The sequence below is a fragment of the Phalacrocorax aristotelis genome, chromosome 7, assembly GCF_949628215.1.
Source record: "Phalacrocorax aristotelis chromosome 7, bGulAri2.1, whole genome shotgun sequence".
Lineage (NCBI taxonomy): Eukaryota > Metazoa > Chordata > Aves > Suliformes > Phalacrocoracidae > Phalacrocorax > Phalacrocorax aristotelis.
In genome coordinates, this window is record NC_134282.1 from 38,131,208 (window position 1) to 38,154,671 (window position 23,464).

General features: G+C 36.9%; 1 protein-coding gene across 2 annotated transcripts in view; it reads right to left on the bottom strand.

The window, feature by feature from the left end:
* Nucleotides 1-23,464, bottom strand: part of ENTREP2 (endosomal transmembrane epsin interactor 2) — a 154,951-nt gene that overhangs the window by 80,292 nt on the left and 51,195 nt on the right. For both annotated transcript variants that reach the window (XM_075100197.1, XM_075100196.1), the window contains exon 2: nt 15,611-15,667. In XM_075100197.1, the coding sequence (XP_074956298.1) occupies nt 15,611-15,667 (57 nt within the window). The remainder of the gene's footprint in view (nt 1-15,610; nt 15,668-23,464) is intronic.

The window sequence follows — 23,464 nt, forward strand, 5'->3', positions numbered from 1 at the left end:
CTGGCAGTAGCATAATTAGAGAGAAGCAGGCTTTAAAGGTCAGATACACAGGTACTTTGCATCTGTCTTTCCCAAAATATTAACAGCAATTAACTACTCATGTGCAGTTATTCTTATTAATGAACAATTGTTTGGTCTCTCTGAAAGCTGTCACACCAGAATACTTTTACTTTTGTCACTAAGGAAGAACGCTTCTGTCAGGTAAGCAAGGTCAGCAAGCCATGACTGCTAAATGATATCAACAGTACATAAGCATTTTCAGTATCAGGCAGTTTGTTAGGCAAGGCTTCAATGTAAACAGCAGTTTCTCCAAATTCAATTGAAATGTAACCTCATTATATTTTTGGATGTTTAAAGAAAAACTGCGCACACATCTCTATGGAAGAGTCACAAGAATAATTTCATGGAGATCCATCAATACATGAACTTCAAAATTTCTAAGACCCTCACTCATATATCTGAGGTAGAACTGAATCCATAAGGTTGCGCGAGATTTTATAGCATCTGCAGTAAGAAAACCCAAACACTTGGTCACAGGCATGTCTAACTCAGGGTCTGAACTGTCATTCAGCTGACAAACAAATCCCACTGACATGAAAGTATTTTTCTTCAACAAGCAGGGGATAATTAGATTCTCTTTGGATAACGGTGCATTTCCTTCCATCTCTTGCACGAACAAAACTGAGATCACATGAGTTTTGATTGTACAAAGAAGGAGGTATCCATCCTGAACTCCATCATTCCCCCCCACCCAAATACTTTGTATCAGTTCATGCAAAGATTTATTCTACATTTAAAAACACTGCAAATGCAATTAATCTTTTCTAAGATAAAGTTCTGAAGTTACCATTTCCTCACCATTCTACATCAAAATACAAAGTTTAACAAATACTTTCCATGCTGCCCAACTAGCCAGCTCCAGTGATACCATACAGATGCAGGTTTACTCCAGTTATCCAAACTGGAGGATGAAAAACAGTCACCAGTTTTGCTTTTACATACATGGATAAAACAAACACATCAAATTATAATTTTCTTTTCCTAGATTAGAAGCAGAATTTATTTTTTATGTTATTATAGCATATGCTGTTTACTATGGAAGAAAATCCTATACTAGGAGGATATGGGAAATGCCATGACCAACATATTTCTATTTACCTGTTCTGAAGAACAGTTCAGTTAAAAGCTGATGACCATTAAAAAAGACCTCATCTGCAGAGGGATGGTCTATACCAACTAAGATCCACAGAACAGCATCAGATTGCCAGCTCTCCCTCCCAGGCTTCCTTTCCTATGTGACTCAGCAGTGTGTGCAGAATGAGTTCTCATTTCCCCACTGTAACACTAGGACCACTCCAACTTTCTAGACTCCAGGAGCGGCCTGTCTGACACAGGGGTTTTTCTCACCTTCCCAAGGTAAGCTCTAACCAACATGTTTTGCTCTACAAACCCTAGTGGAGGGGACTGGCTATAATGTTGATTACAGGAGGCATAACTCTGCTACTGGCACCAATACCCCATAGTTACTCACGGGGCCCTATTAACATGAATTCTCTTCCCCTCAATACAACCCCCACAGTGGACTGCACTGCAGACATGCTTGTGTATCTGTCTGTGTGAATGTACATCTCCATTTCTTTAATTCTGTGCATAAGTAAGTTTCTGTTCCACCATTCTGTTCATACACAAGTGAAAATTTGTCAGGGTAAGGGGAACAACAAAAGGGGGGGGGGGGGGGGGGGGGGGAAGGCAGACTGTCTATATTATGTACCTCTTATTCTTTTGCCACTTCAGTATTAGAGAAAGTATAAAATGTCTTGAGCCATTCTCTACAGGTTCTTTTCATTGTTGTATCCACTTTTACAAGCGAGGATCATTCTAGCAAGTAGTCAGGCTTTTGCTGTTTTCTCTACTGTCTAAAAAATACCAGAGAAAACCAACATATTATTTCTTATTTACTTTAGTATATTTATTTCCTATTGCATATACAGCTCTGTTAATAGGAAGCAAATATTTTGGTTTCCAATCAAATGCAAATACTGATTCTTTACTGTGGTTCTTATGCATATAGCTGATCAACATATACTATCCTGTATTTCCAACTTTTCTAGTACTACGTCAGGAAGCATGAACACTTTCGTACCGATTCCCAATAGTTACCTCGTTTGTATTAAAAAGCAAATCCCTACAAACATAAAATGCTAATACAACTATACAGATTATGAATGCAAAACAAGCAGATATAGTACAGCTTCATAGCTTTTAAAAATTTTAATAGTGGATATTACAGTAAAGCTATTTTTTTAAAAAATCATACAGCAAAACAAATGAAAAAGAGATAGGTAACTTCACAACACATTTATCTCTGTATTTAGAAGTACGCTCATAAACATGTATATGTGGTCACTTGTACTACCCTAAACAGCAGGTCTCTTCAAACTGAATAAAGCCACTGATCTATTCTGATGGGCTGAATTTTTATTAAAAACGTCAAGTTAAAAGAAATGAGATCTCCTCATCCATCTTCAACTCAAATGTAAATAAAAATATGTCAACACATTGACTTTTTAATTACATTGCTCTTCAAGGAGACCAAACATGATAACAGTATTAGTAAACGAGCTCAGCTGATGAGCAAACATAGCAGCTGAAGAGAGATCAAAATAAGTCAAAAGACTCAACTGCTTTTTCTCTTAGTCAGCTTTCAATACTGTAACGTTATGGAAATCAATGTAATGCTATCGAAATCAGCAAAGAGGGAACACATGTAAAATCACAGGTATAAAAAAAAGCTCAGAGGCTCCTTCTGACCTTCTGACTGTGCTGCCCATCTCCACTTCCCCTGCCATACTGGGAACAGAAATTACAGGACCTTAAAGGATTTAGTATCTTCATGGCCCTCTTTAGAATAAAGCCACTACTGCAGCATCTCAAGGCAGCAGCCAATTTGTGTTTCACTGCCACACACACGCAGGGAGTTCATGGCTCTGGAATACTCAGAGAGGAGGATTTTCACTGGTTGCTGCCTTTGAACAGAAAGAGATATAATTTCCCACCCACCACCCTGTTTAGAGGTGGTTCTATTTGAGCACATACAGTACTGCCCTGAAGAGCACGAGCATGACTATATCAAGCTTAAAGTCATTTCAGAAGATAAGAACCTTTTTTAGTGGTGCTAGTTGGTTTTTTGTTTCTTTGATACAGTTCGCTGAGCCTGTGTAGTTTATCCCTCCCCATCCCCCAAAGAGGTAAGAATCTTCACTTGTGGTGAATAAAAGTAATGTATTTAGTAGGAAATTTATATGTAACCAGAAAACATCTGAAAACAAACACACTGAGGAGAAGCTAAATTAAACTTGTTATTTACTATGTTTCTTCATATGTTAGAATGTACTGTCTCTTTTCCTGAGCACAAAATCGATACATACAATTTAGAATTAAGCATCTTACAACATAAGTATGGATAAATTACTACTACAGAATTTCAGAATGGTAGGGGTTGGAAGGGACCTCTGGAGATCATCTTGTCCAACCCCCCCGCTTGAGCAGGTACACCTAGAGCAGGGGGCACAGGAATGCATCCAGGTGGGTTTTTAATGTCTCCAGGGAAGGAGACTCCACAGCCTTTCTGGGCAGCCTGTTCCACTGCCCTGTCACCCTCACAGTAAAGAAGTTTTCTCATGTTTTGGTGGAACTTCCTGCATTCCAACTTGTGCCCATTGCCCCTTGTCCTGTCATTGGGCACAAGTGAAAAGAGACTAGACCCATCATTCTGATACTCACCCTTTAGATATTTATGGTATTGATGAAATCCCCCCTCAGTCTTCTCCAAGTCACTTAGCCTTTCCTCACAAGGGAGATGCTCCAGCCCCCTGATCACCTTTGTGGCTCTCTGCTGGACTTGCTCAAGCAAGTTCCATGTCCTTCTTAAACTGAGGGGCCCAAAACTGGACACAGTACTCCAAATGTGGTCTCACTAGGGCAGAGTAGAGTGGGAGGATAACCTCTCTCGATCTGCTGGCCACACTCCTTTTAACGTAGCCCAGGATACCGTTGGCTTTCTTGGCCACAACTTTTCCTGTTCTGAAGGGTGTTCAACTACTTATCTAGAGACAAACTATGTAGTTGCACCTCTAAAACCCTATTATTTTGTGGTGTAGAAATAGAAAGCATATCATCCAAGTGAGTGCGGTCTATTTCTGTTTGCGTTATTACAGATTTGTGCAGCTTTTCTACCCAAAGGTTTTGCAACACTGAGCAACTAAATATGGCAATATATGAGCAACTGAAATGTTGAAATAAACATAACTTTTCTCAATCTGGGATCCAGGTAAGCAATTTTAAGTCATCAGTTCAAAAATCTTCCGCAATGATTATGCTTTATGCACTGTAAATAAACAGGGACCAACTGAGTTCAGTGGAAGTCTGAATCTAGTAGGAATTCAGTAGGAAATGAATCACAGATACCAAAATAGCTTTTGCTTCTATTATCAATCTGCTTCTACATTACACTGTGTGTAATCACTTTCATATCGGTACTTTACAAGACAGATCCCAAAACTAGCAGAAATGTGAAAAATTAGCAGAAGTTGGGTTTACACATAATTTCTTCAATATATGTATTTAGAATTCTAAAATATATTGACTCCTTTACTCTCAAAGCTCATATACAGCTTCTTTTGACTTTGGAAATCCTTCAGTGCTTCCAAAGTTCTTGATATTGTAATGATATTTCATTTTGTAACCTGAAAACTAAAAATACCATCATTTATCTTTCCATCATCTCCACACAATTTCTGATAAAATGCAATGAATTGTCTCTTACTACTTTTTACTATTTTTAGAAACCTCTACAGCCGTTAATGAAACTGCTGGAATTCAAACTACTTCATTTTTGAATATTCAGCATGAAATTAATAATCTTGTTTAAAAAATAACCAAACCAACCAACCAACACACACCAAAACCCCTACTAATCTCTCCCACTACAGGCTCTAATATGTTTTGTCCTTCTGAGTCCCTTAAACATTTCACATTTTGTACTGTCACAAACTCCTTTTCTGTATGGGGTGAATAGGTTTGTTCCTGTGGTAAAACCCTTTTTTTGGTCATTATCATTCATATGCCAAAAAGGCAAGTACACAGTTTACTTGCCATAATACCAAGCGTAATAAATTTAAGGTATCCTACATTTAACATTTAATCTACTTCAAAAATTATGGACTTGCTTTCCCTCAGAAGTTTTATCCACTCGACATGCCTGCATGCACTTTCATGAAATATAACTCAAAGTAAACAATTTGCTCTTGCTGCACATCTCAAATGTTTTACAAAATACACATTAATAATTAGATATGTTCCTTCTTATGAAGGTATAATTTTGTAAAATGGGTGACTCATTTTTTAGCCTTTTAACATTTCTATACCTGCATCTAGTCTTTGAAATGTCCTAAATATTCTTGTGTTGATATGGGCAAACATCTCTTATTAATCTTGTGAAATCCACTTAACCATAGTCATGCCTAAAATAAAGTCATAACCAGCTCTCATACCAGGTTTAAAGGTAGTTAATTCTTTCATTCTTTATGGCTTTATGGTCAGAAGCTACACGTGGTAAAATTAAGAACAGGAATGGGACTCAAACATCCATAACATGAAAAAATTATTCAAGACTGAAAGGAAAGTTACTTACAGATGCAAAGCTAAATAACGTGATATTTCCAGCATATAAACAAAAAGTGAACAATAAAGATGACTGCAGACTTCTAAAGAATGAACTAGTATTTTACTGAAAGACAGACAGACACATCCCTAAACAAAAATAACGTATTTTCCTCAGTGCTTACAAAGGAAGTGAGGCAGATGTCAGAATACAAGATTAATTTACTAAGAAAGAACAAGAAATGCTAAAGGAAACCAGATGCACACCAAGAAAGAACTGAAGAAATTAGACTGTGCAAAGGCTGCCAAAGACTCCAGGACCAGATGGAACGCAGCCTGCATTTCTAAAAGAAGGAGCAAATGAGATGGAAGAATCATGAGCAGATATATTTAGAAAGCATGTGAGAACAGGGGAATTACTGATGGACTGGAGAGAGGAAAATGTAGCACCCATACCATACTCTTCATTATAAGCAGCAGCAATGATTCTGGAACTGTGACAGTTTCCTATTGCATGGTACTGTGCTAGCATTAACTGCTGCCATGGCAACACAACGCAATGGGAGCAGATGGGGAGAAGGGTCTGTTTAAGGGTAATTAAGATGTGCTTGTTTAAGAAGGGGCAAGTGTTATGCCTCAGCAGGCTTTGTCTGTTCTTCAGGAAAAGCTTCTTGTGGTCTTTTGCCATTGGGGATAACTTCTTAGCAGATGGATGCTCAACAGAGGAGTCTAGATTCTGACATGGGCAACAGCTGGTGGCAGCTGGGCCCAGGAACAGGCAGTTTTTGTAGAAAGGGTAGCAGAGAGATGCAGACAGGCCAGCCCAGGCAAGAAAATGCTCTAAGAAGTGTTAAGCTGTAAAAAGGGACAAAGAATGTTCATTCTAAATAGACGCTTCACTCTGTGACACCTTTTCTCCACCCTTTATAAAGATTTCTTTGATTCATTTTCTGTGTTCTCATCTCAAGTGTTGTTTCTTTCTTTCCCAGTTCACAGCTTTACAGGGTCGTTCTCAATTTTTTTTTTCCTTCTTCCTCTTCTGTCAGGTATATTATAAGAAAATGGCACTAGGGGTAGGTTTTTCTGTTAGTTGTTTCCACATACTAGAGAAGAATGAAGGGAATCAGCAGTTTTCAGGAAAAAACCCCAGCAATAGGTGAGACAGTGTGCTGTTAAAAATTAAAATGTTCACATTACTGCAGATGCAAAAAGCAATTTGGGACATGAATGTAATCAGAGTTTACACACATGCTAATTGCAAACTTAGAAGACCACACTTTCCAGATCCCCAACTCAATCCAGCAAGTGGCTTTAATTCATGGCCTAAACCAGTAGTTCATACACTGGGAAAACATCTCTCATGGCAGGGGGCACAGGTGGAAGTTCCAGACAGCCTCTGTCTCCCCCACTTCACACACACAGGTGCACACACATGTAAAACTCTTTTTGGCAATGAAAAGTTGCGCTAAAGCACAACACTTACATGTGGTAATAGAGAGCAAGACTAGAGAAATGCAAGACCAACACCTTAAATAAGAGGAAATGAGTCAATAACAGAGTGTCCCCAAACTAGTAAAGGTTCGGTAAAGGTCCATTCTAAACAAAACAAAACAAAACCCTCAAAGGTGTCAGATTTAAGGCAGACATCTATCAAGAAGATTCAGATAGGAAACCTGATAATATTTCATAGTCTACTTTCTAGCCACTCAAAGTTACTCCCTGTCTAGGAGAAACTCCCTATTTAAGATCTAGTCATAGCACCCAAAAAAGGCCTCAGAAGGCCATCAGAAAGGCTAAAGCCAGAAATGGCATCCAGAGATTGTAGCTTAACCTAAGAATAAAATTAATAAAATTAATTTCCACAGACTGGTCACCAATATCAAAGTTCAAGCTGGATTGTGCAAGTGTGGTTGATCAGATAACTCCTGTTTTCTGAATAGCTGTGCAAACATCACTAGGGCACGTTCCTGCATATGCACACCTAAAATTGTATGCATCTTTTACAAATACCTTTGAGATCGACTTTCTGGAGAAGTGCTCCAGTAAAATCTGATCACTTGAATCTTCAGAGATAAACAAACTAAAACCAGCACAAGTACAGCCAAAATCAGTTGCTAAATATAGCATAGCTATATTAAAAAAAATTTATCATTTTTACCTAGTTATGTTATTCATTGAGGTAATTTATGTAACAAAATCCTAAGAAATCCTAATTTGTTTCTCATACAGTTGGTTACTTCTTCAAGTATTTGGAAATGAAAAATTTATGCATAGAGCATAAAAGTACCCTAACGTAAGGAAAGAGTAAATGTTGTGGTTGTCCTGCTACTACTGAAACTTTAACTGCTGCCAGAAGCTGAGGAGAGAAAAAAAAAAAAAAAAAAAAACCAGAAAGAACTACAACCCACTTTTGTGGGAATGGCTCAACCAGGATGCAGCTGAGGATGACTAAAAGCAGACCTTTTCAACTGCAGTTCTGTTTCCATTCTCTCCTATTCCTCTTCAGCTGCTCTTTTCACTCAAGTCTCCAGTCCAAGAACAGCACTCAGTAAATTAAAAATGCCCTTCTTGGAGCATCTGAACACTTACTGACCCACAATGGACAAAAGAAGACACAAAAGTCGTCCACAGCTTCTGCCATGCATTTCACGTAGGGGCTGGAATGTAGCCAGGTAAATGGCAAGTACTCATATTTCTCCGAAGAAGTCTTCTACAGACCACTGGCACAGTTATTAGAACCAGCGTAGGACAGGTACATACATCCTTGGAAGCAAGTAATGAAGTAGCAGGAATGAAAGAATGAGTTACTGGCTGATTGAAAAGGTCCCAAAATCTGTAACTGACTAGCCTGGTTTGGTGGAAAAATGTGGTGGTTTTTTTTTTAATAAGAGAATTTACTACAAAAAACAAAATCATTCAGGTTTAACTACTCTGTCTGAGAATCTGCTTGGAGTAACTAACAAGCAGAAGCAGCTTTGACAGAAACAGAAATATATTTTAAATCTGCTTTCAAACCTAGAATATGGTTATCAAGAAATACATTAACCTATTTTTAGATACTGTCTCACAGACTTTTGCTGTAACTACAGTCACACTGCAGTAGTATGCAGACAGTTGGCCTAGTTTGGTTACCGGAGCAGTATAGCCATGTTAGTGCTTTACACAAGTAGCTCTCAGTGAATGGGAGAAGAGGAAGAGAAGAGACAAAGAAAACTTAACTATGTCCCAACTATAGGAAAAGATTATTTACAGCTCACACCTTCACCGAAGTCATTCAAACCTAAGATACAAATCTATTATAAGTCAGGGTTAATTAGTTATGGTGCTTATGGCACTATATTTAAAAATTACTGAAAAACACAGAGATTCTATTGTGTTATTTCTTATTGGCATGGTTTTGGTTCACTAGCACTCCTCTCCTAATCTAGGTCCTGTCCTTCACAACAACTTTTGATCTCAGTCTCCCTCGTATTGCCAGACTCACATTTTAATTCCTCCTTCTGGTCCCAGTCCTTCACCTTTCTCTTCCCTTGATTTAGCATTCATGTCCTCTGAATTTGAGTATTTTCCTTCCATACTCCAAGAAAAGAAGTCAAAGGAAAACACTCTGCTCTCCGTTTCAAAGCCTGGATTCACACTCCAGTCCACACCAGCTCTGAGAAAAATTTACAGATTTATATTAGAAGAGCTACTTTGTGAATCAGCATTAGATTTGGTTTGCAATAAGTGATTACAGCTTTGAGAGTTTCTTTCTGAAAGCAAGCAACACTCAGCATTCAACCATATCCCAGTTTATCAGAAACTTTGAAAACCTCTGGTAAGATGGAGCTGTTTTTACCCAATGTTTTGTTGAACTTTAATGCTTCAGCCCCAAAGATGACTGTTTGTCTAATAGCAGGGTTCCTAATGAACATCTTGATCAACAAATTCAAAGAATATGCATCCTGAAATGATACTGCAGTGATCAAGGAATATGTTAAAGCAGAGTGATATCCTGCATCTCATCTCAATATCACACAAGTGTGTAATTGTGGGCTTTGATACTTGTGTGATGGATGCCTTCAGACTGCCATTCTCCAAGGGTGTGCATTTTTTTTAAAATTTGTTTTTCTCTTACAGTCTTGACTCATTCATGCTACCATACATAGATTAACTATTTATTCCAACTGCCAAAACCAAATCTCTGCTTGGGGCGTGGGGGAGATTTTTTTTTTAAATGGAAAATTTCAATCAGATTTCATCTGAAAGGAAGCTGTAAATTGTCTTACCAGAGTTTAAAAAAACATGTCTCATTACTTAAGCTACTCTAGGACCTATGGACTACTAGGTCCTAACTAGGACCAATTAAGCTACTCTAGGACTACTTAACTAGGTCAAGTAAAGTAGTATGGCCAGGGACATGACAACATCGCACATCACTGAGAAGAATATGGGAAACTTACTTCTATGTTATTTCTACACATTTTATGTATCATCTGTTTCCTGGGTTTGGTTGTTTCTGCTATACTCAGAAACAATATACAGTGATAGGAGATAATCAATGAGGAAACATTTGGACCAGTTTTACATATCCATGCATCTTGTGGGGCAAGAGTATAGTAACTGGTTTGTTGGTTTGTTTGGGTTTTTTTACAACAGGTACAAATCTTCCCCCCCCCCCCCAGTAAAAACCAGTTGAAAAATATTAAGTCTGATATTCAGATAGTTTAAGTTTTTCACAGGACTTCTAGAAAGAAAATCTCTCATTTTGCAACAAATTACCCAGCTGGCCCAAGACAAATATTTTGTAACTGTCAGTTCAGTATTTGACTGATTCTTACCACAGATGCAGTCTCAGACCTTGCACAGCAGTTCATCCTTGTGCCTGATGTGCAGGTTGAACTGCTGCTATTTAGGATGGCCACTTTTTAAATTTTTCTTAAGTGATGAAAATTCTATCTGCTTATCGGGAAGGGGGAAAGTGGAGGCGAGGCGGCAAAAGCAAAAAGGCGGCAAAAGCAAAAAGGCGGCAAAAGCAAAAAGGCGGCAAAAGCAAAAAGGCGGCAAAAGCAAAAAGGCGGCAAAAGCAAAAAGGCGGCAAAAGCAAAAAGGCGGCAAAAGCAAAAAGGCGGCAAAAGCAAAAAGGCGGCAAAAGCAAAAAGGCGGCAAAAGCAAAAAGGCGGCAAAAGCAAAAAGGCGGCAAAAGCAAAAAGGCAGGATGAAGTAATGGTTCATTTGAAGGGATAATGCACTGAAAGCTGTGTCCCCTTCCATTTAGGCCGAAAGAAAGAAATCATCCTGAAAAACAAATGTACAGACAGACTTTTGAGCCTTTATACCCAAGCTAGTTACTAAAGGTATATGCACAGATTTGCACATTCACTGATGAATGGAACTGTATCTGAAGATTTCATAGGAAATGCTTTTAAATAGCTATTTTGAGTAATCAAGGTCACTCATTAATAAGTACTGTGTTGTGTGCACAGCCATTAAAAAATATGCTTCTGTTCCTTGAAAAAAATTAAATCTGTTCGTTGTAAAAGCTTTCAGCTAAAAAGTAAAAATATTTTTTCTGGGATCACCCAAATGCCAGATGGCAACACAGAAGCTTTCTACTCAATTCAGAGGCTGAATTAATCTCCTTAGCACAAACAGATCTGCACTTACCATTGACTATAACAGAAAAATAATCTCACTGCACAGTTAGTTTTATACAAGTTACACAAGCTCTCCCCCAATTTTCAGACACTTCCAAAAACCTTAAAGAAACAATTGCCTATTTTAACACAGCTTTTTAACCTTAAGCAGTGGTACTGACACAGCCAGCATTTACTTTCCAAATAAGGGACTCTGGAAAGATTTCCCCAAAGCACTATAAATTCTCTGAGATTTTGTAATTAAAAATACAGAAAGCTTGATGAGGAAACATCTGAAATATATGGAAAATACTGTTCAAAATTAATGCAAAAACAATTGAATGATCTCCTTTGTCCAGGTGTCTCCTCTGGTAAATGTAAATACTGGTTTGATAGCAGACACTGCTTCCCTTTCTATATAAAGCATTTTAGCCACATAAGCAAGCAATGGCTGGGTGGTGACCAATAAAATCCAGATAAACTAACAAAATGTGGTGAACCCTTCAGACAATTAAACTATGCAAAGACACTTTAGCATGAGAGCCTCTATGCGTAATTACATTTCTGCACATTAACATGTCAGTAAAACTTCCTTAGTATGTACACATTTATATATCTTCTACTGAATGGATAATACAAAACACTACTCATGCTGTCTTCGAAATACACAACTATACTCAATTTTTACTTTGGTTCCAAGGTGTTAAACCATGCAACCACTCACTCATTTCTATACCAATGCTACGTAACAAATTTCTGGTATGATACAGTCAGAAGTTAATGGCTGATGAATTGCTATTTGCATTTATTGCTTCTTTGACTTCCTCTTTTTGCCTGAAGAAAATAATAAATTTGCAAAGAAAAGACTCTGCATCTGTGAAAAAAATTGTATGAATACAGCCATGAGCAAACCAGAATCAGTAATATGAAGGGATGACCCTGGCCAGCTACTCAGTCACACCTCCTGCAGCAAGACAGGAAGAGAATCAGAAAAGTGAAAAACCTGTGGATCAAGATTAAGATAGTTTAATAAATGAAGAAAAGAGGAAGGAAAAACCCAAAGCAAGTAATGTAGAGTGGGAAAAAGATAAAGTCTTGATGCTGTGCAAGTACTGCTCAGCAATAGCCAAAACACTGGTGTGTTACCAACCCTGTTTTAGTCACAAATCCAAAATAAGGAGAAAACTGGCACCTTAAAATGTTACCAGTGTGTCACGAGTTTTCAGAACTCCAGATGGTATATGGTTTAATTTTATAAAACTTTATTCATATCTTCAAATGATGAAGCTATCTTTCTTTATCACTCTTTGCGATACCAGATTTTGTAACACATTGCAAAGAGAAATGTGTATATTATAATGAATTATATAGTTGTTTATAATACTATAAATTAGGTTAAAAGGTAATTATTGACCATATGTATTTTGCATGTATTGTATAAGCAGATCACAAGAAATATGACTTGTTAGCGTGTTGATGGTACTTTATGCTATGAGAATGGAGTATTAATTGCTTAATCAAAACAAACAGTCACCCTCCACACGTGGGTTCCAACTGCTAAAAGGTATTTACAAATCAACGAGGGAAAACAGACATTGTATAGCCACTGCAAAACTATTAGCACTGGCTATTGTACAGCTTAATCACACACAGAGGCAGAAGTCACCATCTCTGTCCCGTATTCTTCCAACTGATTATTATACCACCACCAAGTGCCAATACAGAAATACAGAAGAAAAACAGTCAGGATCCAACTCATGGGCACTAAGCTTAAACTTTGAAATAAATAATTCCCTAAAGCAGATTTTAGGAAGGTGAGCTGTTCTGAGAGTATTAATGCTACCATTTACTATTTCTTCCCTTTTGTATTTACTTCCTTGAATGATACTGATGGTGACTGCCTATTTACATTTCACTGAATGAATTGATATTTGAAAGCCTGGCTGAGTTTACATGATGCAAGTGTTCAGGAATCAAAGAAGCCAAGTCTCAATAAGGCCTGAATAACATTTCTGATACATGAATTTTATTTATTCCAATGATGTAAGCAGCAATTACAGCTGCTTACAAGCAACTATTTCGAAAAGTCTTAGGGTTAGTTAGATTTCACAGTTGTACAAGCACTCAATTCAGAGTTACTATTTTAGTTTTAATGGTTTCTAATTCATGAACAGTAAAGTGTAACTCAAATGAAAATGAAATGAGATTTGGGTTCCAAACATACACTGGATTCTTTCACTGTCAGGACAACTTTTTCTCTTGAAGTATTTCTAATAGGTAATTATATTATTCAATCAAAGTGGCAGCATTCCCAGGTACCAGGTAGAGAATTATTATTAACAAAGCCCGTCAGGTAGTATAAAATATATTGGAATAAAAACAGGTATACCAGCTATTTGTTATAATGTTAAGCAGAAATTTAGTCCGATCTTTACCTAAAGATACACATTCTTACTCTAAACAACAGTGCAAACCTACAAAATCTCCAATATGAACTACACTGCTAAGGGACTAATGGAGAAAACAACACTTTGGGCCATGCTCCCTTTTGGTAACACCAGGAAAAAAATACTTTGCTGCTCCTCTTCCTGTTCCTGCTCAGAAAGAGTAAACCAGAGAAATACTGGGGCAACCAAGTGACCACTCCCATCCTGTCCGTGTATTCTCATATACATATTGTTTGTTTGTCTTTTAAAAAGTCTGAGAAATTCTGAATATTTTTACTTCATGACTACACATTCAGGACATATCAGTCTTCTGAAATGTTCTAATGCGGAAGCTCTCCCTGCTCATCGATGGTGAGTAAAAATTTGTCCTTTTTTCTTTTATTTTAGTCCAGAAACCTGCCTGCTATCTTTCTTGTGGGCATTCACTAGGTTCACTGATCTGCTTCACTCTGACGTCATTTTGGGCACATTTATCTTGCCATCAGGCAGCTTTCTACATCATATAGAGTTCACCTACTGGTAAAAACACTAATCAGTAAATCAATACAAACTCAATCTGTCATTTCTTTAATAACAATGGAAAAGGAAAGAAAAAAAACATCAGGATCTCTAACACTACTGCTTTAGTTGATAATACTGAAAGATATACCTGAAGTTCTAATTAGGCTTATTCTTATTAATATGGGTCTTTCCATTTCATACATTCCATGCCTCTGTGGGGTGTTTGTCCTATTTTAACATGGCATCTTGGTTACTAAATTATAATGACAGAAAGTCAGCAGAGTAGTCCTCATAAAATGGATGGAAAAGTGATTAAAAGACAGGATGGAAAACTGGAGAACATCAGTGGACAGGTAAGCATACTTTGGAAATTCATGGAGGTGGATAGGCCCTGATTTTTCTAAAGGCTATGTTACATATGTTACTATGTTACATTGCACATCTTTTCAAAGGAAGGTTTACCTGCTAATACATCCCTATTGACACAGTCATCTCACCTTTTTAGTAAGATTGATCTGAATCTAACATGGCTTTGTGTTAATATGTTAACTGAAGCTCTATTAGCACGCATGTACAAAGCATAAATTACTTTTCATTAAGTAACTACATGAATCTCACAACAGAATACAGAATGTAGCTGAAAATTGTTTTGCAGACAAAGAATGGGAGCTACGAATTTGAAATATGCTTTTTTGCCATCCAGATAATTGGTTAAAAAGATTTCTCTGTGGTACAGTTTTAGGCAAGTTAAGTTAAATGCAAAGACTAACAGTCTGTTTGTCTAGAACAACAGTGACAGACTAAGCAGTTTTCTAAGTACAGTATTAATTTTTAAAATATAGTAGTAAACAAAATGTTGACATTTGTAACATATTTCACGAACATCTATTAATACATGCTCAATACTGCATTATGGCTTATCTACTATGCAGCAATACTCACTATTTTCATCCATTTTCAATTTCACAACATCAGCTACAGTATGATTGTTGCCTTTCTTTAAACATACATATTTGTCAAAATGTTTGTAATTCATTTGTTCTTACATTTAAATTACTAAACCATATGTTGTCACTTTTAAAGAGAGAGACAGAACTGTAACAATGGCAAGGAAGGGGCAGTAGATATTTTACACATGATAAATATTACAGCTCTCCCAGACTTAAGTACAAATAGAAGAAAAATATTATTGTCACCTAGATTGGTTATGTAATACAGCCTCCGAGTCTCAAAATTTTTGTACTAAGTGTTTACAAATATTAGGATACATAACAGCACTGGAAAACCATCCCCAGAAGCTATTAGGCTTCTACATAAAGACAAAACTTCCACAGAATCCTTTAGTCACTTATCTAAAGACTGTATGACATGATTAAAGCCACTCACCACAAGTGAAAGGGGCCTTTTCCATGAAACAACACCAATCAGTCCTGACAACAGCACCTGGAATAAAGAGAGCAGTGTCACCAAAGAGACTTGGGGTTTATACCAGCATTGTTAAAAAATAATAAGTATTAAGATGAAATTTAATACACAGTCATGATGGGTATTTCCAGAGTGCTGGAAACAAACTGCTAAAGAGACAATGTTTATTTTCAACAAAATGTTTATTTTCAACAAAAAATTAACAGAAGTATTACTAAGCTGTTTTTAAACAAATTTCAACCCAGCTGTCAGATCCAGTTAGTTCTGATCAGATCACAATAGGTCGTCAAACATCATCTTTCCAAGTCACAGATGTTATCAGCACTGACGGAGAATAAACATTTAGGGTAATTTTTCTTGTGGTCTCTTAGCATCATCAAAAATTAGCTCACAAAAAGAGGAGTAAGGATAGCTCAACGTTGCAATCTATAGGTCTTCTACTGTTTTTCAAAAATCACTATATCATATGTATGTTGTGCACAGGTTTTTTTTCTTTCTTAAATAGGAAGTAAATTGGAGTTTGATGATTTTAACAACTTGCCTACTTAACTTTGGCAACATGGTTTGATTTCAGAGCCTGCATAGCACACTTACTAATACCTTGGACCTAACTTCTATCTGCTGAACTGCAGTGAACCCCCCATCACATAATCAAAATAAATCAAAGCTACCAAAAACATGGTCAAAAAATGCAGATTTGCCGGCTTCCTTAAGCAGAATTCCTACAGATGTATGTATCTGCTGATGGCGCTGATTCACATAGCAAAAAATAAACAGAATACATCAGGGTTGACTTCTGAAGCATTAGAAATGCAGTAACATTAGGTATGAACACCTTTCAACATGCATATGAAAACCTCATTATCATTAATGCAAGCTGTGCTCATGCATAAAAAGATGCATTTACTTTAACAGGCACTTACTGAGGCAGGACAAAAACAGAAGGTAAAATTACTTTCCAGTACAGGGACTGCAAACAAAGGATTTTTTTAAAAAGCCCTTGATGTTACCTTTTCCAGAATTTTCAACCTTCCACACTCAGGTACATCTCTAGAAATTTAGAGGGCCCTGATTTTGAATATGGGACAGATCAAATTATGCAGTCTCTTATTGTATCTTAAACCATATGCTTTCCAAGTCTTCATCTCCGAAATGGTTATTACACATAACACACTTTCTAGTCTCCTTTGTTTAAACTTCTTTTCTGAACCACATAAAACATATTTATATGAATATATATTTAATTAAATCCACATTGAATGTGGCAAAACACTATCAAGGTAAAGGCATTTATATAAATGTAAAATTACTGATGTTTAAGTATTATCTTGTTTAATAAAACAAATTATCCCTTTCTTTCTCAGCACAACTGGGGATCTTGCAATGCTTTTCTAGGCTAATATAGAGCATATGAGTTACAGGAAACTCCAGGTTTTATTGTCTGTTCCTATTCCTGCTTTCTGGTTCAGGCTGATACACCCTACGTCAAGTCATCCACTCCTTTTCTGCAAATGCAAGGGTTCCTCACTTTTTCAGCCTGCAAACATGAGAAATTCTCCAGTCAGTGGATTCAGTTACCATTAAAATAAGCATACAAGTTGTTCCCATTAATTACAGAAACTCCTTCTTAGCCGCCTTCTAAGATACTAAACAATGCAAATAGTGGCTCCCTTATTTCCTATGTCATCTGAATAAACAGAATCCATAGCATAGCACGTCCTATGTATCTGCATTTCCTTCCAATTAAAGCATATGACAATATGCATTATGTCAAATTCAAACACATGACAATTCAAATATACTGAAATAAGATAATTTTAAGAAAAGGAGGACTATCACAACATATAATTTAGAGAGCTTAATTGTCCTACAAAATGCATGGAGTATTCCTGTGGGGGGATGGGGAGGGAAGCCAATCCCAACTATATAAATGAGCTCTAGTAATAACTGAAATTTAAAAAAAAAAATGGAAATTCTTGTCTCCTTAAATCACTTGTAATATATTAACAGGTTCAGTATAATTGATAAAGCAACATGAAACACTATTTTGCATTATAACAGATGCCCTCGTACCACTAGCAATTGCAAGTTATTCCCAGTGCCTTAGAAAAGACAAGGCAGCAATATACTAAAGTAAATAAAGGCATGACTACATAAGTAGAGTTTAAATGAGTTTCCAAAGTCACAGGGGTCCCATTAAGGGTTAGAGAAAAGACAACAGCTGAAAAGACTACTGAAACTCCATCTGTTCAGACAGCCAGAAAGAGTCACGGACTGTTAAAAACTCTCCTCCTCCTTTGAAATAGAGTAGTAGCTGAGCTCAGGTGCTCAGACAACCCAACCCACCATGGAAGATATATATAGCTGCCCTTCACTACTAGGTAGGGCCACTCCTCTCCACTGAGGAAATTCAAGGCTCACTTACATGGAAGAAACGTAGATGACAGTATATTCCTGAAACCCTTGAATTAACAAAAACCCTTATGGCTTTTTGAGAAAACATCTCTCCTCTGACAGTGAAGGCTGAAGTGAAAACCTCACACATACAGGTGCCAGCAAGTGGTTCTTTGGAGTCTCAGAGGGTGAATGACTTTGTGTACATGTATATCCATCACGTTCAGCTTACCTCTAGTTAAACTAACCATGCAGCCAAAACTAACAGAGCAGACAACACTCATGCTGCTACCTGACTATGAAGTCAATGACCAGATTTCAAGACTTGAGACTAGATGGCAGTAGTCTTTGGAACCATGGTATGCAACAGCTACACCAATACTGCAGTGATCAAGTAGTGTTATTGAACACTAGGGGTTATAAGAGCTTTATAGAATGTGATCAGTTTCAGATAAAGTCAATTTCAAGCAGTTGACCTCTGCCTGTAGGCAAGTTATACGGCACCACTTGCTGTGTACTGAAATTAAAAGAAGTGAGAAGATGCGTGACTCATCACCCAGGTCGTACCATTTTTACTTAGTTGTAATCAAATAGTCATATAACAGAAGGTCTAAGGATGACCAAAGATGTGTGAGGCTTCTAGATACCACCTGTGTGGCTCAGAGCCAAGACTGAAAGATACCACCTTCCTGGTGAAACTCTAGCTTTTGGAAAGCATTGTGATTTTGACATCTAATCTTATTTTAAATTAGGGTGCCAACTGTTCTTTGTGTTTTGGGTTTTTTTTGTTTGTTTGTTTTGTTTTGGGGTATTTTTAATGCCTTCTGAATTCTGATTTCTGAAGATAATTTGGATGTCCAATAGGTTATTTCCAAATAACTTCATCGGGTTTGTATCTACATATTATATACTGCCTGCTGGTATTTCTAAGTATCTACAGTCCACAGAAGTGAAAGTTAGTGCCTACAAGATAGCCATGATCTCCCTTGTATCAGACACCTCTTGTCTGAAAAGAGAAGGATGGCAAACAGTCAGCCATAACAAGTCAACTTAAAAGAGCAAAGTGCATGCAGGAGAAGAATTACACTCTCTATTTGACCACATCACAACTAAATCTAATAGACACAAGCACCTTAATTAAATCTTTCAGCCTCACAGAATAAACTGGGCCCTCGAAGTACGAGCTAATTTTCTAATCTCTCTGAAACCACAGAAGAAGGTTTGTCCTTGGACCAGTTGACCGCAACTGGCTTCTTCCACACTGCAGAGCATTTGACCATGGCTTCCCTTGGACTCCACATTTCCCATACAATCCAGCAACACAGTATTTTCAGTATTATTTCAGTTCAAAATGCTCATTAAAAAAAGCATTACTAAGACAACCAGAATGGGTTTTTAAAATGTTAAGCCAAAATTGTGTGCGGTATTGCATTGGGCATAAAAAGTTGGGGCAATCTAATTACGTTTCTAACAATATAAATATCCATACATAATTTTGTAAACAGATTTAATGAATCTTTTAAAATAAAAGGCCAGAAAACTATTTTGAGAAGTATGGTATGAAAAATTAATATGATAATATACAAGAACTTTGGTGACACTAAAAGAAAAACAGAAGAGATTTCAATTATACATTGTCTGACTATGATTACCAATAGACTTACGATCACAGAAGTATCAGCAAAGTTTATATGGCCATAAGAGCTAAATTTACATGTTTACATATATGTACATACACGTTTTCAAAAATGTATGTTGTGAACTTATCTAGATAACCTAGCAACCAAACAGCCTATCTGCACATGTACTCAAAGACCTATCAACACCATCACTGTCCCCATGGGGAACTTTTCCCCAGACCCAGTCTGAAATTATCTTGATGTAATTCACACCCATTGCCTCTTGTCCCTCGATGTCCTGCTGTAAAGAGCCTGGTATTACAAAGAACATTAAATTGGCACAATTACAAAAACCCCAAAGATCTCCAATTTTCACTTCAATCTAGATGTAAAAAGTTGGCTGCAAAAATATTACTTGTCATGCTTTAAGAAAGTCTTTTTTGCTATTTTTTTAACGGCAGATTTGTCAAGCTGCTATGCAGAAGAGTAAGACAAAAGGTAACAAAAGGTGTCAAAGAAAGGAATACTCTTACAAATTACAAATGAGAAAAAATTTATACAGTTGTCAGTCAGCTTTAATTATTATTAATAACAGGAGTTGAGATGCAGTTAAGAAATGATAAATCACTCCTGAAGAGCAGTGAATTTCAGGACTTGCAGCGTTCTGGAACTAGGATTTCATTTTCTCCCTTTCTCACAAGACATTAAGGAGATCAATTATCAGTACAGTAATTCTTCACCAAGTCCAAGGGTATGTTGACATTTTGATATTGCATGTAATCTGCTGTACTCAAAGTGGAATAAACAAAAAACATTGTAATTTGGTGTGAGCTTCTGTACCTGTTTCTAACATTTTTCTAATACATGCTGGAATGTTCTACCTTCTCTTTATTTGCTCTGGAAAAGCTTTGCTTAGGAGGTCTTAAGGTGAAAATAAAGTTTTGACAGGGATGTCTTATGCAAAATAAAGATCTCTACTTCAAACTCTCATTTCATTGTCATTTTCCAGACACTTTCAATTTGAATGCATCTTTTTAAAGAACACACCTACGAGGAAAGGTTGAAGTAAGTTGGTTTTATAGGGGAGAAGACTGAGATGGAACATAAACAGCAGTTTCAAAAATAAACAAGATAGTGTACTTGAAGAACAACTGATCAATCTCTTTGTAACAAAGGGCTGAGCAAGGTATAATGGATTTACACTTGCACTAACGGAGATTCAGTTTGGACACTAATAAAAACTTTCTAACGCTCCAGACATTTCAACATTGGTGGAAGGTGTAGGTTATAGAATTGCCATCACTAGAATTTGTTAACAAGACATTAGACGAACATCCATCAAGGTGGGCGAGGCAGAACCAGACACAGCACAAATACGCAGATGCGCAAGGCAGCTGAACAGAGAGGGCAGAGCAGTAAGCAGGCTGCCTAATTTACTATACCTAAGGAGGTAATCACCAGCACTTCCAGCAGTAGTATCACCTAATGCTTTCTGTCAGCAAGGCACTACCACAACCATTCCTCTTCAGAAGTGCCTGAAACCACTGGCACATCCCAAGGTTCCCCTCTCTCCCATACAGGAGTACAGACTGCTGCAAGATTTAATTTTCCCAACTCAAATGTTCCTGAAAGGGTGGAGTTCAATTGCATCTAAATAACTAAAAAGTACTGATATCCCCAACTATTTTCAGGTCTAGGAGTACCTCACACAGCAAGACTAAATCAACAGGTAAAATAGCTTCAACAATGACATTTCTGTGTAATCTACAGTAGCCCTTGCAACAGGTAGATAATTATTTAACAAAATGCAAGTATTTAATATTGCAGGAGTAATGTCATAAATATTACATACTTGGAGACTACAGAAATGTGACACATTAATACCACAGTATGAAATCTTATAACAACACTCCCTGCAGCATCTGCAATCTATTAGTGAAAAATGATGGCAAGTGAAATACAAGCGATAGGAAAAAGAACTGTGACAGCATGGGAATTAGCTAAAGAGGACTAGAATAATCTACCAGTAATATTACTCTCCATTCAAATTCCAATTCCTGGAAAAATAGTGAGGATGAAAATCTCTTGGGCTGAGGGTGGTGGGAATGTATTAACAAGTACCAGAAGAAGAAAAAAATTCATAAATTTATATATGCCTACACACATGCACAAGAACTGCATTGCCAAATACAGAACAGTGGCATGACTTTGGAATGGTCTTTAAAAAAAAATTCATCCTAAATGGTGGGTGCTGATAAAAATCATACCATTCCACCACATTCAAAATACTGCAAAAATCAGTCATAGGCTAAAGAATTTTTAAAACAGTTAATACAGCAGATATGTAAACTGACTCTTCAACATGCAGCTACCACTAGAATCCAGGGACTGTTCTTGTTTAAAGACCACATCACAATGAACACAAAGGGCACGAGTACCACCAGACTGCCTAACCACAAGCAAAAGATCCGTACACAGCAAGATAAGTACAAGCAAGTCAACTGCAACCAAAAAAGCAACAACTTGAGCACAGGTTTGAGCTATTTTCTAAAAAGACCCAGTATGTTCCAGACTCACAAACACTGTCTCATAGCTTAGTTTTTCTCACTCATCCACTGTGAAACTAAAACTAATATAATTCTGATTGCCATGGATACAGGAGCAGAGAAACAAAATCCCTTGGTGCCCCACAAGAACAGGACAGTAAAATTCCCTATACATTGACACAGTTACTAGAGTGTACTAACAGTATGTAATTTTGACCTCATTTTAGGCTCCAGTGTAAGCATTTTTGTTTTGTCTTTGTTTTCCTATGAAATATGCTCCACACCCATCAGAAATCTGCTTGTTTCACATCTATAGATTGTTTATGGAAGCGACCAATGATTATTATAAAACTACAGCACACATTCTAAATATTTTTGTAGAAAAAGAATTAATCCAAAACATATTTTTTTCCTTTGACACACAGAGAAAAACAAGGGCTGATGGAGCACATATACATCAGAATTATATATTTTTCAATTATGAACCAAACCCATATATTCTGTATCTGTTACTCTTCCAAGTGGTTCAGATCTGTTATGCTCGACTGCACTACAATATGCAAACTCTATTAAAAGCAGTGGACGGGGATTTAGATAAGTTATTAAGTACAGAGCTGATATGTCAGTGATTTACAATACAGCCTTAATTCTAATCTAGATTTTATTAAACACAATCACAGAACACAATATTACGTTATTTTATGCATCCCATAATGTAACCCATGAGTATTAATAAGGCACACAGCCATTAGCTTAAGAGTATTTAAACAGAAAGGTAACTAAGCAGTTTGGAACCAATCCTCCATGCTTCCAAATTTATTAGATAATTTATGAATTATCTTGAAATAAACAGATGACTGAAGACCTAGCTCAATACATGCTGTTTCATAGGTGAAGAGCTTTAACTCAGAATAAGATCTATCAAGATATTTTAAGAGATCACATAAGAAGCTTTTGTGGCAATTTACATTTTTGACAATTCTCTAAAATTAAAAGGAGGGTTCCCACAGACCTTGAGCAACTTCCTTCCTCTAGAATGACCTATGAATGAAATCAAAATGCTACTACTTTTGAGTAACACCGCCAGCATAACCAATCACTGAATGTTTCATAAATTTATAAATGAAAGCTAATACAAGCAATTCTTTTAAAAATAATTGACTGAATACCCTGGTTATACATGCTATTCAATACCTCTGCAATAGGTCAGATCAACTCTGGATAGCTTATCAATCCTTTGAAGCAGGAAGGTTTTA